This window comes from Rousettus aegyptiacus, unplaced genomic scaffold, assembly GCF_014176215.1.
Source record: "Rousettus aegyptiacus isolate mRouAeg1 unplaced genomic scaffold, mRouAeg1.p scaffold_m13_p_2, whole genome shotgun sequence".
In the NCBI taxonomy this organism is placed as follows: domain Eukaryota; kingdom Metazoa; phylum Chordata; class Mammalia; order Chiroptera; family Pteropodidae; genus Rousettus; species Rousettus aegyptiacus.
In genome coordinates, this window is record NW_023416295.1 from 61,640,701 (window position 1) to 61,658,543 (window position 17,843).

The 17,843-nt window shown below is 36.6% G+C and overlaps 2 protein-coding genes and 1 pseudogene across 17 annotated transcripts in view; 2 read left to right on the forward strand and 1 right to left on the reverse strand.

Annotated features, from left to right (window-relative positions):
* ARL6IP6 (ADP ribosylation factor like GTPase 6 interacting protein 6) overlaps positions 1-2,477 on the reverse strand; it is a 198,682-nt gene extending 196,205 nt beyond the window's left edge. For 5 of the 6 annotated variants that reach the window (XR_004955540.1, XR_001597643.2, XR_004955539.1 and 2 more), the window contains exons 1-2: positions 1,980-2,477; positions 547-600 (exon numbers count right to left, since the gene is read on the reverse strand). Coding sequence is in view for 2 of the 6 variants with exons in the window: in XM_016151097.2 (XP_016006583.1) it covers positions 547-600; positions 1,980-2,373 (448 nt within the window). In the remaining 4 variants the exon portion in view is untranslated. The remainder of the gene's footprint in view (positions 1-546; positions 601-1,979) is intronic. The other variant, XM_016151098.2, reaches the window with a different exon arrangement.
* Positions 2,478-2,600: 123 nt separating this feature from the next.
* PRPF40A (pre-mRNA processing factor 40 homolog A) overlaps positions 2,601-17,843 on the forward strand; it is a 48,994-nt gene continuing 33,751 nt past the window's right edge. Inside the window, exons 1-4 of one of the 11 annotated variants that reach the window (XM_016151095.2) lie at positions 2,601-2,715; positions 3,596-3,671; positions 4,826-4,957; positions 17,246-17,326. In XM_016151095.2, the coding sequence (XP_016006581.1) occupies positions 3,633-3,671; positions 4,826-4,957; positions 17,246-17,326 (252 nt within the window). In that variant the 5' untranslated portion in view covers positions 2,601-2,715; positions 3,596-3,632. Of the gene's footprint in view, positions 2,716-2,997; positions 3,017-3,174; positions 3,798-4,825; positions 4,958-6,366; positions 6,447-17,245; positions 17,327-17,843 lie in introns of those variants that run through there. The other 10 variants (XM_016151093.2, XM_016151089.2, XM_036235895.1 and 7 more) reach the window with 10 other exon arrangements.
* On the forward strand, positions 9,667-9,785 carry LOC118614849 (annotated as a pseudogene).

A 17,843-nucleotide genomic window follows, 5' to 3' on the forward strand; every position in this document is an offset into this window, starting at 1 on the left:
TGGTTCTTCACTAGCAACCTATAAATATAGCATTCAACATTCAACAGAAACTCAGGTCTGACTCTTTCTTAGTCATCATTAACCTGTGCAAAATGTCCAATGCTTTTCACATTTTTTAAAAACCAAGCGGATTATAAGGAGATTTGAACTTAAAGTTTTGAGGTCTGCTTAAGACATCTTTGCTAAGTTTGTGAGGAAGCCTGTTTTTGTTTCTAATTTCCAGGAAGAGGTACAGGGAGACTTTTCCAGGAGGTAACTAGAAAATGTTAAGTATTCTCTAGGTCTCTGTCACATAGAATTGTGTTCAAAACGCATTCGCTCCTACTTATTGTGTGGTATACATACATATATATGCACACATACCCTATGCGTGTGTAAAAAGAAAATCTAATAACTTACTACACATATGTAACTGAAAAGAGTAAGACTGAATCAATTGTATAAGGAACTATATCAAGTAATTTATCCAAAATTTTGTATAGTTTAAACCTGATCTGGAGAACAAGTGAGCTCGAAAATCAAATCAAGTGACAATTAAATCCATACCTAATAGTCCAGTGTCTATATCACTTTCATTCTTCAAATTCTCAGCATGTAACTCTGTAAATACAAAAAAGGGCTTGGGTAAAAAAGATGATTTTGTAATTTGAACTGTGTAGCTCAAAGGCTGGCAAGACATTGTAGAGTTGTAGAGAGTAATTACTGCAGCAGTTCCCAGCCTTTTTTGGCACCAGGGACTGGTGCTCCTAAGAGAATGTAATACCTGATGATCTGAGGGTTGTCTTGAAGACTTTTTATGTAATGCAAATTACAGGACATGTGGGTTTTGAATTCAGTTCCTTTCTCCATTCTCCTAAATAGCACAGCTTAATGTCTTCTGCAATGGACTTTCAGGTTTTGTGACTTTATGATAAAAAGACAGAGCAAAAGAGAACTTACCTACAAGACAGAACTCTAAGAGTTGCACGGAAAAGGAGAGGGGAGTGACAGAGGAATGAAGTATTGGCACCCATGTATTTAACATTGACGGTTTACAACCAATACCGTTGTATGAATAAGTAAAACTTGCCAGTCTGTTTTCTGCATCAAAATTAAGTATGGTGAGCTGTAAGAGGCCACCTGAAGCCCTTAATGGCTTGGAAGCAATGACAAAAAAAAAACAAAACTGTAATTAAACAGATTTAATTCTATTTAGTAAAGTAAAACTAATACTTGAATGACAATGTTATGGGTTCTTTTCATATAACAAAGGTAGTTTTGTTCTAATTTCTCTTTTTCAGTAAGTTGGCCAGTAACACATGAGTGAGAACTGAGATTTAAACTCGGGTCTGATTCCACTATAACAGAAAATACCCAACCATACAACACATCCGAATAAGCTTTGGAAAACCTTTCAAGGGACATCTCTTTCTATTCCAATCTGGCCAATATGTCAACTTCAGACACGGGGGGGGGGGGGGGGGGGAACTATTAATCAGAGAAAGAATTGACCAGATCCTGCAATAGATCTTATTGCTACACTCACTCAGTTGCAAACCTAACAAAGCACTTATTAAAGTGTAAGTTTGGGCTGTGGGATGGAAATCCTGACCTTTGGGAATTGTGTGTACAGAAAAATCGGTGGATAACACACCTTTAACCAATTGTGGATCCGTTTCTGAACACGTATAGCCTATTCTAATTACACGCTTTGCACTTTCTAGTGGCTTTTGTGCGTTTGAATTTTGCCAACATTTCAAGTGTTGACATTAAGACAGCTGTTAGTCTAGAACCTTTCTTAAAATGCGTCACCAGGGCCCTACACCTTTGAGAAAAGTGAGGACAAAAGGAAGAAAGGAAAGAAAGGTACAGTTGAGGACTCTGGGTGAAAGCTGTTACCAGCTCGCCGGCCTTTGATGGGAAGAAGCGTGATGAAGGCTAGAGCCATGTCCAGGCTCAACTTTATTCTGGACAGATATTCGAGGCCTGACCTGCAGTACCTTTTACGATCAGATAGGCGATGGCGAGGAGGAAGGCGAGGAGGATGGCGAACAGCAGCGAACAGAGAATTGAGAGGATTTGGACTGGCCACCGCCGAGCCTGGGATCGGCTTCGCGCATCCGCGAAGAAAATGCCATTGCGCTTATCCGGCAGGACTGGGGACCCGTCCCCCTCCGGCGGGAGTAGCAGACCCTTTTTAGGCTCCGACGACGCCCCGGCCGAGAACTCTGCTCGCAGGTTGCGGGCTACTTGGTCGCATTCCTCCTCCTCGTCGACTTCACCTTCACCCCAACTGTCCCCTTGAGTGAAGACGGGCGGCCGAGAGAAAGGAGCAGGGGTGCCAAGCCGGCGGCGCAGAAGAGCGGAGCGACTCCCACTCTCCACGAACGACATGGCGGGAAAGACAGTAAGACGCGCAGAGGTCGAGAGACTCCAACCCGCCCCGCCCCGCCCCCGCAGCAGCCAATCAGCGGCCAGGCCACCCTACGGCCTCCACCACACGGCCCTAACGCGCAGGGGTGCGCCAGGGCGCGCGGTAGGGCAGAGAGGGTGCTGTGGGGCGTAAGGAGAGGCTGAGCACCCCTGGACTAGAGCACGACCTCTGGCGAGTAGGAGAGAAGGGGAGCAGGGAAGCTCGCGGGTATAGGCAAGCCAAGGCTGAAGGCAGCCAAGTCTTCTCTCCCTACCGTGCTTCGTCTCGGCCAAAGACCTCCGCCACCGCCGCGTCACCTCCAGGCAAGAGCGCGCCCCGGCAACCCCAAAGCTGCATCTTCCTGACACCGGGTCCTAGCGCCCGTCCTTGCACCTGATTCACATTCCCAACCCTATTTGCTTTTTCTCTTGCCCTCAGGCTCGCATTCTTCCCCGGCTTCCCTCACTAACGGCAGCTCACTAGTTGGTGCTCTCGCCTCGCCTTAAGTGCCCATTCCTTATTGCCTTTCGCATTGTTCTCCCCGCCCCTACCACAACTTCCCTCCGCGCAGTTCGACACGCCTCCTTCCCCCACCCCTCCGCCCCGACGCGCGCTCTCCAGCTGGTGCGTACGAAGCTCGAGCCCTCGCCTCAGGACCCCTCCTCTCGCCTTCCCCGACCCCTCCCCTTCGTCTCGAGCACCGCGCGCGCGCTTTTGGCCCGGGCCACCGCTAACGCTAGAAGCCGCTTACCCCTCCCCCACCCACCCCACCGTAACCCACCCCACTCTATCCCGTGGCGGCCTCAGGTTTGTGGGGCGTACGAAACTTGGGCAGGGGAGGTGAAAGTGGCAGGCCCCCACTGCCCCACCCCCTACGGGGTGAGGCGGTCTAAGCTCGGGAAGCTGGGACACGGTTGTCTTCCCTTCCCGGGGGGAAGTTGGTGGAGTTTTTCCGGCAGAGGACTCGGCGCAGAAACTTCCTCCGTCCCCCTCCCCCCCCTCCATGCAGGCGACGCCGAGTGAGGCTGAGGCTGGGGGCGAATCGCCGCAGAGCTGCGTGTCGGCAGCGCACTCTGATTGGACAGCGGGGAAGCCTGTTAGCTTATTGGCCCCGCTGATCCCGCCCCGTAGCGCGGGGCAGCCTTTAACCTTTAGCCCCAGCGGGCGCCAGCCACTCAGATCGCTTCTTGTTGGTATATGCAGCGGCAGTGGCCGCCGGCGGAGCAGTCTGAGCCAGACGATGAGGCCGGGGACGGGAGCCGAACGTGGAGGCCTCATGGTGAGTGAAATGGAGAGCCATCCTCCCGCGCGGGGTGCTGGGGACGGGGAGCGGAGATTGTCCGGCTCAAGCCTCTGCTCCAGCTCTTGGGTCTCTGCTGACGGCTTCCTGAGGAGACGGCCCTCGGTAAGGGATCAGTGTGGCAGGGGAAAGGCGGCACAATGAAAAACGGAGTCAGAGACAGGAAGCTTTCTCCAAAAGGAGAAGATAAGAGTGGACGAAAGAAGAGCTCGAGTTGGTGGGATATGTTACGGGGGAGAGAAATGGAGGGCGGGGATGCACAAAGGAAGGACGTGGGACCCTGGAAGTTTCCAGTTGTCTTGGCTTAGAGGTGCTGGGCCCGGAGCGGGGTGAGCGTCTCCTAGATGTAGGCCCGATTTAGGAGGGAAGGGGAGGCGGAGACGAGATTCCGTAGGCTTTCGAAGAGGCCCCAGGATCTGTTTTCACCAATAGTAGAAGTGTCTGTAGGGTGGACAGCTGGGAGACTTGCCAAGTAATAATTACCTGGTTTTGAGATATGAAGCAATAGACAGACAGGTGAAGGAAGTAGTTGTCTTATAAAAGCATGTTAAAGTGGATGAGTTAGTTGTTTGTATTTAGTGTTTGAATGACAGACCTCAGTTGGAATAAAAAGATTTTTTTTGGCAGAAGTAATTTTACCCATATAATTATTATATTAGGAAATACTATATTTCTTAAGAGTGAGGTGTCTCTGTTTGTGTTTTATAAGACCAGCTCTCATCTGAGTTAATTGGGTAAATTCAGCGTTTTAAGTCTTAATCAGTTTAGAAACATTTAAGAATTGCTTTGTAAAAAACAATGGTTGTTTAATATCTGTGATGTAGACAATTGTGGTTTTTCACATATACTTCTGAGTTTAGCAAGTCAGTAACTGATTCAGCATGCTTAAAACTAGCTGTTCAGTGATGATTTTAATTTTTTACTTTTTGTGCAAGAATTTGGTTAGTTTAAAGCTCATTATAAATATTAGTGTAGCATATTTTGTTTAAGACAAGAGAGTATAAACTAACCCAATAATTAAGTCACACATTAGCCTAATAGTATGTCACAGCACATAACTGATTTGTTGAAATCAAATTTTTGAGAAGCATTTATTGTTACTTACTAATTTTTTAATTGTCCTTATCTTTCAGATGGGGCACCCTGGCATGCATTATGCCCCAATGGGAATGCACCCTATGGGTCAGAGAGCAAATATGCCTCCTGTACCTCATGGAATGATGCCACAAATGATGCCCCCAATGGGAGGACCGCCAATGGGACAAGTAAGAATGTTATTATTTATTTTTTTAAAATTTTTGTTATGGTATTATTGTGCCAAGATTTCAAAATCTGGGTTTGTACTTAGTTATTTAAGGATTAGTTCATACTACTAAAATAATGTTTTCAAATAAGTGAAATGTGGAATCATGGTACTAACCATTTTGAATAATGAAAAGTTTTGTATAAAAGATCGACTTTCTACTGCAACAAAACTTGTTTTTGTTTTTTTTAACTTTAAAGTAACATTGTAAATGTAGTTTTTTTTAGCTTAATAACTTTTTCTCCCCAAGTATGTCGATTGAAGTTAATGTCCTAAGGGTAAATATTATCTGATAGATCAATATAATTTATGTCGGCGGACTATGTAAATGCATTGAAACTGAAAGTTACAATTGTTTAGGTGTTTGGCTTAGAATGACTTTTATTTCTGTAGTAGTTTCCTCGTGTGTGTGGGTGTGTGTGTGGTTGGGATGGAGGTGGGGAGATTCTACTCTAATTTGATTCTTTACAGGACAGTGCCACATAGGTAGTTTATTTTCCACTTACACTATTTTGTTCGTTTTTTTTTTTTTTTTTAATGCTATTGCTTCTGCACTCCTGCTTTTTGAGCTGTCCCTTCCATCTGCAGCATAAATTGTAAATGGACATTTTGTGGGAGTGATTTGGATTAAAAGATTTTAATGCTGACTCTGAATTCAATAGAGCTGAGTTCCTAGAGAAGCATTCAGTAAAGGTAACAGTTTCGGTTACCCTGAATAATGTTATGTCCTCTGTTAGGCTCTATAATATTTCTTAGTAGAGCTGCCCTAACTAGATAATGAGCTTTGAAAAATATTCTTTGAATACGCTTGTTCTTATTTAAAATTAGTTTGGTGGCTGGGTCCTTTCCATTTAAGTATCTTAATCATTAAAAATTTAGGCTAACAATATTTTGGAAAGCCAATATATCAGGTATGGTCTTTCTGCTAGTTAATACTGCTTATTTTGATAATCGTTTAAGCCTTGATGGTTAGAGTTACTGATGAAATTGTAGTGGAGAAAGGAGCTTGCTCTGTGTTTCTCTTTTTACTTAAGAGTAGAAGGGCTTAATGTCAAGTGCTTTTATTTTTTAATTCGGAATATAGCCCTTAACTTGTATAAAAACCTTTATTCAAAGGCATCAGGCCCGATCGATTTTGCCTATAGCAGTTTTTAAATCATTTATTCTGTTAATCTAGAATGATGCAAGTCTTAAAACTCCTTAGGTGATGGAGAAACAACTCTGATTCCTCTTCTATTTCCTTCCATCTCTAAGCAGCAAGGAGCTCTTCTTGTTTTCTTAGTACAGCTGCTCTAACTAGATAATGAGCTTTAAAAAATATTTATTCTTTAAATGCTCTGGTTCTTATTTAAAATTAGTTTCTTTCCACAGAAAGATAAAATAAAACAATTTGCTACTGCCAGATGCTTCTCTCTTTTCTGGGGCCTTCTGTTTCCATTGGGCCAATCAAGGTAAGTTTGCAAGGGATTGACCTGCGTACCCTTGCTGTAATGGTGCTATTGCACTACAAAACCCAATACCAGCTAGTCATTTTTAGTAAAAATGCAGATTTTATTTTTTTAAATACTTTTGTGTGTCTCGTTGACATAAGCTGGTCACAGTTTGCACTATGGCCCTTTCTTTTTAGCTATATCAGTGACCATCTTCCTATAAGGTTACTTGGTACACATCCATTCAATATTCTGGATTTTACCTTCTGTTTTTTTCTGACATTTTACATAGGCCAGTATTTGCAATGTGACTTTAAGTGTGTGTAACTACTTAATAGAAGTCTATCTCTTCCCATGGCTCCTGTTAGGATAATAAATGTTTTAGGAGTCCCACTCTGAGGGTCTCAAGAGAATCCCCATTGTTTTTCCTTAAAATTAAATTATTTTTTTCCTACTTATTATCTAACACATATCGAGTCCAAATCTTGGTGAAACTAATTCTTTTCATATCTTCGATGATAGACTGAGGAGGCATGGGCAATTTAAATACTCAAGTAATCCAGAAATCTAATTTAAAGCCCTGTAAACAACTGCCTTAAAAATAAAAGTTGATAATTAGCAAATCGATCCTTTTTTCTCTGCATTTTTTTGTTGTCCCATTCTCGGAAGTATTAATGAGCAATAAGTGATGAGAAGATAATGAGAAGAAGTAGGGTGCCTATATAGTTCACCACAGTAACACAAAGCTGGTAGATTTGGTTCTGCCATTTAATATTTTAAAAAATTCGTAAAGTCTATAGAAATTGGAATGGAAGGTTACAGAACCTTCATGTATATTGTCTAGTTCACCTTAAGATCTCCTTCTGGGACCAGCTGAAAACTAAAATTGTTGGCAGTCTTCTAAATGATTGTGGTCTTTAGAATGTTACCGAACATGACATGAAATTTTAAAACTTGTTTGTAAAATAATTTGCAGGCTGGACAAAAGTATGATCTATATAAGCCAGAGTTCATAACTTTACAGATGCAGCAAGTTAGATTAAAGAAGTATTATGTTTTTTTTATTTTTTAATTCAGGAGATAACCTAGAATGCTCTTTTTAGATTTCAGGTTGAATCTGTTAGTAAAAAATATTTGAAGATTATCAAATGGAACATAATATGTCTTTCAAGTTTATCTTAAATTATAGGTTAACTCTGCCTCTTTCTTACTGTACATTAACTTTCTATGGGGAAGTTGTGCTGCTTTTACAGAATTATGGGATCTTAACCATTGGAAGGGTCCTTATAGGTTGTATAAATTTTAAATAATTTGTGAGTTAAGTAATGGTTTATCACTGGTTAAAAATTAATAATTTTTCTTTTTGGTGGTAATACTCAATACTTTTCGGAAGAGATTTGCATTGACAGGTCCTCTTCTTCCATATCTATGGTAAATATTTCACCTTTGAATTTTTTTGCGTCTTTTGTTGTCCTTTCTACACAAAGGACACACAAGTTCCTGCTGTCTTTATCACGAATGATTTTGCCTTCACTTAAGTCCAAGAGAGCCCTCTTAGCTGGCCTTTTTTTCCTTTAATTTTTTTTTAATCTTTATGTTTTCCTTTTAAAATAAGAGTACAGTAAAAGATTTAATGTCCCTTTCAGCTCTAGCAGCCTATAGTTCAGTTCAGATCTCTCGATAAAAGAGTAAGCGATATGTAAGATTTTATGGGTTGACAGGGAAATAAAAGAACAGAATTTTTAAAAATAATACCTCCCTAATTCTAATTATTCAGTACTTATTTTTTGCTTTCGTTCGATAAGTGAATATTGTTTTATACAAATGAGTTTGATTTTCCTGTTCTTTTGAGTTAAGACAGCCTTTCACAAATCTTATTTTATTTCTATTCCTGCTGCTATCTGAGCCCAAGTCATTACATCCCCTGCCTTGGATCTCTTAACTTTTGAACTGGTTTTCTTATTTCGGGTCTGCCCCACAAAAAGTCTCTTAGATTTCAATTTCAGCATGTCATCTTGCCCAAGAACTTCCAATGTTTTTCTGTGCTTTTGGCATAATATCTAAATTCCACAGCTTAACTTTGATGGATAATATAATTCAAAGCACAGTTCTGAGCTGTATATCTTCATATTCTCTTAATTTGAACCCAGGCTGGTCTTTACATGGTATTTTGAGTGATTATATTTGTTTATGACTGAGCTCATGTTGTTCTTACCCTTCCGCCCCCACCTCCATGAACTTAACCTCAGTTCTACCATTTCATGTCCTCCTTTCTCTAGGAGATCCTCAGCAAGAACTTTGGCCAGCATATATCTCCCCTTCAAATTATTAAAATAAAATTCTATGTAATCTGCCTCTAACTCTTTACCATTTCACTCATTTTGGCATTTAGTTATTGATTTGTTTTGCTTATGGTTTATTTGCTTTGTCTTCCCAACAAATAATAGGTTGTAAGCTCTTAGAGGGCAGGGGCTGTGTTCCGTACTTGTAAAGAATTTTATAGGTGCTGAGCACAGTTCTTGGCACATTATGGGTGCTCAGTAAAATTCTTGTTGAATGAATGAAACAAACACAAAGATACTCTTTCTCACAAATAAGCCAGTCAGTGGATGTTACATGTGATTAGGTGATTAATTATATAACTTTACATTGTTATACTTACTCTTGTTTTGCTCCTTATTGTTGCTTTTTCATTTGACAAAAATGGAAGATAAATCAGTTGAAAATAATTTTTGGTGAATAAAGCAAACAATCATTTTCTCTAGTTTTAAATTATAAGCAAGATGTATTTTTTATCTGTATGTCTTCATTGATGATCATCTCATTAAAGATTTTTCCATAACCTAGAGAAAAATGTTGCTTTGGAATATAGACGTTCCAGAGAAATCCAAATTATTTTTGTCTTAGATTATCTGACTGATTTGACAAATTGTTTTGTTATTGTTGCTTTTGAATTACCCTTAATTTTGAGTATTTACAGACTCCATGTCATGAATTGGGTATTAGCCAGTGACAAATTTTTTTTTAGGTTATAGGGTCATAATTGTTTCTAGGTAATCTTCTGTTTGCATTTACATTTCCCTGGCAAATACTTTTTTAGAAAAAAAGATTGACCCAGACTTTATGTGTTTGTAAGTTTTGGGCTGTGTATGTGGTTAATTTTGATAGTTTCTACTAATGATACTAGAAGATATATTTATTTTCATTTTCTTTAGGTAGCAGTTAATTTAAATATAAACTCATCTACAGCCATGCCACCCTGAACACTCCCCATCCTGTCTGATCTTGGAAGCTAAGGAGGGACGGGCCTGGTTAGTTCTTGGATGGGAGACCACCTAGGAACACCTGGTGTTGTAGGCATTAAAAAAAAACAAAATAATAAAATGGGAGAATAATTTAAATTTAAAAAATATATACATATATGTATATAAAGATAAATATGACCTACCTATTCTAAAACTTTAGTGTTTCTAAGTATGGGAAGTATTTGAAGAAATCTAAGACCATGTAAGCTTAGAAGAATGAACTGTACCCCTTACCCCACCTCTTTTAAGAGTCATAATACACAATATTTTCTAAGGATGCTGAGAAGTCTTTCAGAAACCTTTTAAAACTCTTTTTACATAGTATTTCTGGGTTTTATTTAACCATCTCCTCCCCCACTTCCCCAGTCTGTTACCCCTACACACACATACACACACACGCACGCACACACACACATTTATCTGTTTGCTTTGTCTAGCACATTGCGTGGAATTAGCATTTTGTGAGAAATGATGAATTTGGGCTGCTTATTCATTCAGTCTGCTCTTTAGAAGAAAAAGGCAACATTGAAATAAATTAGTGTTGACACATAAATAACAACTTGTACAGTGCAACATATTTTAAGTATAAGATCAAACAGAAATGAGAACAGATCTCAACAGGTTAACCTGTTGATTTTTAATTGGATTTGTTAGAAATGATGACATGACTTTGAATCACCATAAAGTAGTATATCAGTTGTTAGTAAAGATTTGATATCTGTATGTATCCTATAGCTGTATACTAAGCTTTTTTGTTTGTTTTTTTGCCTAGAAAAATAATAGTTCTAAGTCATGATAGATTTTTATCTCATAGAAGTCGTTAGTCTTATTTTCTTTTTCCATATCTTCATATGTCTTGCACTAAATAGACACAAGTGTGGTGTTAGTGCAAAGATGAATGATGTAGGTACTGTGCATTCAGGGAATTTGTAGGCATTATTCAGATGCCTGGCTAAACTGTTTTTCCCCATATGCTAACTGCTAATTTGACTTCTAGACATTTGGAAATTTAGTGGAGATGAATCTTATATTTGTTTTCTTTCTCTAGTCAAATAATCATACATTTCTTTTGCTTATTAAAAAAAAGTTAATTGTTAATTGTAGTTATTGGTTACTAAAGCAGTGGTATTTTGCATAATGGACTTGAAAGAAAATCTGCTTTCAATTCTTTCTCTTGGTACACTGCACTCAAAGTAGAAATCTCCAAATCTGAGTGATACTATTAGCCATGGCTCTTAAAAGACTAAACATGCCAGCAAGTAAGAACTGCTTGAAGTTGAAATATAGTTTGCTTTATGTTAGGTTTTTTAAAAAAAACAAAATTCTCATCTCATTATCTCAGATTTTTTTAAAAAAAGAATTCTCATTACCAATATAACCTTACTCATTAAGTCTTGTTCTGTTTGGGCTAAGACTTTTAAAATTACCTTTTGAATAATGAATGGATACTAAGTTTCTGTTTGAAAACATGAGCTTGGTATTGTTTCTTTGACTATTTTGTATCAAGAAAGTTACTACTTCCTTGAATGATAATTTTTCACTAACTTCAAGGTCATTGTGTATTTGTGATTATATATTTGTTGAATACAATAAAAAAAATTACCCTCCTTTTCTTTATACAGAAACAAGGACTGGTCATAAAGTTGTCTACTACAAGTGTTTGAATTTCTGCTATGTCTGTGTAACTGTCCTCTGCACCAGTAATACACAAATGAGACATGCCGTTTTTTCCTAAAGATGCCCACAATTAAGAAGCTTAAATGAAAGTTTCGTATAGACAAATAGATAATGATTTAGATGTAATGGATATAATACTGAATCTAGTTTAAAATTCTTGGGGAAAAGGATAGTAATAGTCTTGTGTTCTTCTGTATTTGTGTCCAGAAGAAGCCTTATATGACTTCTTAGAGTTACTTTTAAAGTCTTTATATGAGTCAAGACAATATTATTTATATGTGCATCTTCAGTGTGTTTAGAGCTTCTTAAAAATAAAATGGTACGATTCATTTTTATTCAGTTGTTTCTGAGGTTTTTGTGCCACATATCCATACCCGGTGGTTTTCTTTATATTTTCTGTACCCTCGCTTAAGAAGTTAGTTTGGGATTAAGTAAGAGGCAGTGAGCTGAGTATCACGAAATTATTTACTTGTCCTTTTCACATGTTTTTCTTTTTTAAATTTATTAGTTTCAAGTATACTGTACATTGGTTAGACATTTATATAGTTTATAAAACGATCCCGTGATTGCTCTTTCTCTCCTCTGGCTCTGCACCTAGCCATTACATTAATGCTAATTGCATTCCCTAAGCTGTGCTCCTCATCCTGGTGGCTACCTATCAACTACTAATTTGTAGTTTAACCCTTTGCCCCTTTCTCCCATCCTCCCTTAACTCCCTCCCCTCTGGCCATCGCTAGATTGTCTTTCATGTTTGTTAGTCTATTTTTGATTAGTGTGTTCTTTTTGTTTAGATTCCACATATAAGTGAAATCATACGGTATTTATCTTTGACTTCACTCAGCATGATAACCTCTAGGTCCATGCATGTCATTGTGAATGGTAGGATTTCATTTTTTTTTTGTATATATGAACCATAACTTTGTTGTCCAATCATCCGTTGATGGGCATTTAGGTTGCTTCCATATGTTGGCTATTGTAGATTGTGCTTGCCATGAACATAGGGGTGCAAAGATCTTTACGAATTATTGTTTTGATTTTCTTTGAATAAATACTCAAAAGTTCAATTGCTGGGTCAAAAGGTATAGCCATTTTTAATTTTTGAAGAAACCTCCAGACGTTTCCATAGTAGCTGTACAAATTTGCAATCCCACCAACAGTGTTTGAGGGTTCCCTTTTCTCCACATCCTTGCCAACACTTAGGGGTTTTGTTTGTTTGTTTGTTTTTTAAAGTTTTAGGGAATGGGATTGTGATAACCTACTCTGTGTTAGAAAGATTTATATCTCCATGTTTGTATATAACTTTGAGAAATTCATGTATCCTATTGAATTTGATTCTCCTGACTTTGAACAGTGGGTTGACTAGATGGATGTCTGACTTACAGATAGAAATAGTAAAACCCAGAGAATTAAATAAATTGTGACATTGCAGAGCCAGCACTAAACTGATGTTTAACCTGGGATTGACTTTTCATTACGGATTATTACATGTGTTGTTCCTACTGAAGATGATTTTTTTATAATATTAATTAGACACCTTTAAAGACAGACAGCTGAAGAGAATAGATGAGACAAGGGGCAACAGAAGAGATAATTTCATTAAATGAGTTGAAGGAGAGTAGTGGTAATAAAACAGCTATCATTTATTGAGCGTTGCGCCTTCTGTGTATTATCCCATTTGTTCCCTACAGCAATACTATCAAATGAGTACTGTTTTTCTCTTGTATTATGGGTGAGGAAATTGAGGTCCAAATAGTTTTAAGTAAATTAGCCCAAGATCACGTAGCTGCTTAGTGGATAACGTGGGATAGTATTTTGGGCAGTCTTGACTCCAAAGTGTACATAATAGCAATGGTAGGCTGCTTTCTCTGCATAGCAGTATGAGATTTATGTGATTAAGCTAATCTTCAAATCAGAAGGGAAAGTGTATACAGTTAGTTGATCCTTGAGCAACACAGGTTTGAACTGTATAGGTACACTTAACAATGTCTTTTTTTTTCCAATAAGTACTGTAAATGTTTTTTCCTTAAGATTTTTAATCATTTTTTTCCTAGCTTTATTGTGTAAGAATACAGTGTAAAATACATATGACACACGATATATGTATTAATAGACTGTTTATGATATCAGTAAGGCTTCTGGTGAACAGTAGTATTAGTTATTAGTAGTTAAATTTAAGGGTAGCCAAAAGATAATTTTTTTGCATTCATTCATAGATTTATAAGGTAAGTTAGTGGTGTAGAAGAAAGTTTTTAAATACTATACTTAATAGCTTCTATAGAATGTACTTCTGTCTCGTGGGATTTTACTTTAGCATATTTAAAAGTAACCAAGTGAAAATAGAAGAATCAAACATTTTAAATAATTAATTTGCAACTGCAGGTTTGCAGCAAGAATGGTTTTTAACACAACAGCCAAATTTAAGATTTAATATTTATACAAAAGATAAGTTAGGTTGTATGATTTCTTTCCTGCAGGAAAACTTCAGGAAACAGTTAGGAAAAAAAAGAAGCTTTGAAGTATCTACATGAAGGTGTTTACTTTTGTTTTCATATTCTAATAAAATTGGGCTAATTTAGTTTCTATTTTGTACCACTAATTTACTGTAGCATTGATAAGATTGCTTTTATTACTTCCTGTATCTTTTAATTTTAAAAATACCTAGAGTGATAAATGAAGCATGCTTGTTTTTATCTAACATTAGAAATTCCAAACTGAGATGCTAAGAATGACTACATTGTGTGGTGCTCCCTACGTTTTATAGGTTCCTTTCCTTCAACACTGGTGATTCTTCTTAGAGGATCTTGATAATTTGATTTTTATTATTGGAAGTATAGAAATATACATAAAAGCTTTTTAAATAATATATAGGTATACATATGTATACGTGTGTATACAGACACAAATGTTTGGCCACTTTTGGATAATGTATATCAAATAGTACATCAGAATTATTTTTTGTTTTTAGAAGATGCCATAGTATCCATCAAAGTCAAAGGTGTAATATTTATGTGTCACATATACATTTTTTACCCTTCCTATTTATTTCTTAACTAAAAATCTTTATTATGGCATATAACATATTTGCCAAAGGAGCTTACATGGAAAGTGTGAAGCACTACGTGATTGTAATTTTATAGTGTCGTTCATATTAAGCTTATATGAACTAACACTTTGTAATTTCAAAAATGATCTGGCTTATAAAATTTGTTGCATTATTGTAGCAACTATGTTAAGAAAATTTTCTCTAGCTATTTTGAACCAGTATCCCATTTCATTGAACTTACAGTGTCATCAGTGGTGGGATACTTCATTGTATTATGTACCCTAAAGGGGCTAAAATGAGAAGTCTGAAATACTCTACAAATAGAGCTGATACACCAGAGGACTATTTATTTATTCCCTACACGTAAAGCAAGAAGTAAACCTACCATGCAAAAAGGGACAGTAGAATAGCTTGAGTGTCTGTAAGCTTCAGTTATTCCACAGAGGAAAGAAAAATCACTTCCGAGGATTCGAACCAGAAGCCAGTTCTCATAAACTCGCATCCAGGATTCCTGTGATCAGTGCGATATTAAAACAAAAGTAATAACTTAGAAAAATTTAATGGTCTCAGATTGATGGTAGTGACTGGCTTATTAAGTCAACATAAATTCTCTGAAAGACATCAACTTCAGTCAGACATGGGTTGAAACATGCATGCATCTCTATATTATGTTGATTGTAGAATTAATGAAAACTAGAAATTGTAGTATTTCCACAAAGTAGATTTTCAGGCTTTGGGAAACAAGCGTTTCTATGATGCTCAAGCCTCAGAAGAGCTATTAATTTGTCAAATTCTTGAAGTAAAGTTTCATAAGAAACCGAGTACCTTACATATTTATGCTTTTGTTCTTTGGTTTCATTAGAACAACATCACAGTTTTGGTTTTAAATTATATTAATGACCTATTAATTTTAGAATATTCAGTTGTTAAGAATCTTGCCAATGTCTGGTTGAACAAGTTTAAGAAGTTGCCACTCAGAATTTAGAGGTACTGAGCGAGAACCCAGTGCCATGACTAAAGGCAAATTGAGATGTTTTAAAATTTGAGATGTGGGAAGAACAATTGAGAATTCTGTCAAACTTCGTCCTTTAATGGTTTTCAGATATTGTCTTCTGTGTCATTGGCATGGTCTCGTAAACTTTTGTTATATGCTTTTTTGTGCTTTGCTTTTTAAACAGGATTTGATCGCTGTGTATCTTAAGAAATCAGTATTTCATTTTGAAATTGCATTCATTTGTCCTGCTGCCGTTTGGAAATGGTCTGTTTCATGATGGAATTTTTATCCCACTTAATGCTTTTAATTCTTATGAGAATATACTTTGATTGCTTTTTCTCTTAAGTTTTCAAACTTCACTTTCTCAATTTAGCTTAGAATTGTAGTTTTGGGGTGTGTTGCTAGCTTTTGATTTTATGAATAGGCCATTTTAAATAGGCTGTTTCTCTCTCTGATCCACCTTGCTTCTCCCCCAAAATCAGTTACTTAGTTCTTAAAGAATTCAGACCTATTTTGCTATTACCCTAAAGCAAAATCAATTGTGAGGATATGTCCGTTGGAGATGGGGAGGAAAGGGAACAAGCAAAGTTCTCATTTGACCACCCTAATTTTTTCCTTTAGTGTGTAAATTCTATAACTCTGTAAGCTGGTTAGTGGAGGCTTATCAGTTCTTTGTTTTTCAAATTCTGTACCTTCATTTCTTTACTATTTGACCATGTATTCCAAGTTTTAGTCACATGTTTTCTGTCAAGTTCTTATTTAGTGTTACTAGCTTAAACAGTTTATTGAATGTTTTAAAAAAAAGAACCCTTTTCTTTAATCCTTTAATGTCATTTGGTTTTAATGGTACATTAGCCTGGTTTTGTTTCATGACTTTCAGTAATAAAATTCAGTGTGTTTATTCTCCTCTACCTTTAGTAAATTTTATATGTTCCTATTGGCCTATAAGCTTATTTCTTTTTTAGTTGTTCCTAATTATTAGATCATTTATTTAATTTGAAACTGTTGAATAAGTAGTCATCTATTTTAGTACCTATAATTATTGTATATAATTTTTACCTCCCTTCATGTATTAGATTTGTTTATATTAAAATCAGTTATACTGTGAAATTATACTAGTATAGATAAGCATAGGGTTAGAATCCTTCAGAAATTTATATTCATTGTCATGATATTTGTTCATACTTAGGGACAATTAATTCGTAGATTTGGATGGCAGTCACTGGTAGACTAAAATCCAAAACTCATATTTTTTTCCTTAAGGTATTCATGTATGTGCTTTATTAATTTTTTTTTTTTTTAACCAGAGAAGGCATAGATGATTTTTGAGAAGCTTGTTTTTTATGTACTTTTTAAAATCAGTGAAATATCAAGCACCTTTGATGTAGAATTTTTAGGACCAGATTGCTATACAGTTTATTTAATTTAGATATTAAAATCAAAGGTGAGAAATAATGAGGGAAAATTTCTTGCTCCAAAAAAGTGAGAAAAACATGAGGGTTGAGCTAAAAAGGAAATTAATATTCTTAAATTTAGATTATTAATAATATAATAGTCTAAACTTTTTGAATTGTTAAAATAATTTTGACTGAGCAAGTAATTTGGCATAAGTATTAAAATAGACTATAGATAAAGGACTTCATTCATTCAACAAGCACTTACTAAGCACACTATCCATATAGTAGAGTCCTCACTGGGTTTTAATCTTAAGTTGTACACACTAGCTTTAATAACCAGATTCTTCGAGTCATGTTAAGTGCTTTGGTCTTACATAGTAACTTTTTTTTTACTTTTGTTCTAGATGCCTGGAATGATGTCTTCAGTAATGCCTGGAATGATGATGTCTCATATGTCTCAGGCTTCCATGCAGCCTGCCTTACCGGTAATCTTGTGAAAATAGCTTATTTTCTGTGATGTTTTGATTACTTATGTATGTGAAGTAATATATTGTCATTTATAGGCAATCATGTTAGCTTTATAAATGCCTCTGGAATACTGTAGCTAAGATGGGAATTACAGTCGACTCTTATTTTTAGTTTCTTGAATGATGATAGGCATTTATATTTTTTCCTATATTTATAATATGTGAACACCCATATTAAAATAATTATACATTAAGCAAGACTAGAATATTAAAAAGCATAATTTGTCTTCCAGAGTATTTTATTAGTCTGCTAGCATTCTAATATTAAAGAGTAGACATTTGTTTTAATGAATGTTAATTAAAAACTGATACAATGTGATATAATACAAGATCTAGATTTAGAAATCAGAAGGTTATGTTTGAAATCCATTATTTCTTGAGACTTCAGCTGTGGCATGTTACTTAGAAAATCCTCGAATTAACCTTATCACCCTTATTGGGTGATGTATAAATCATAATATACAAATTTGTACAA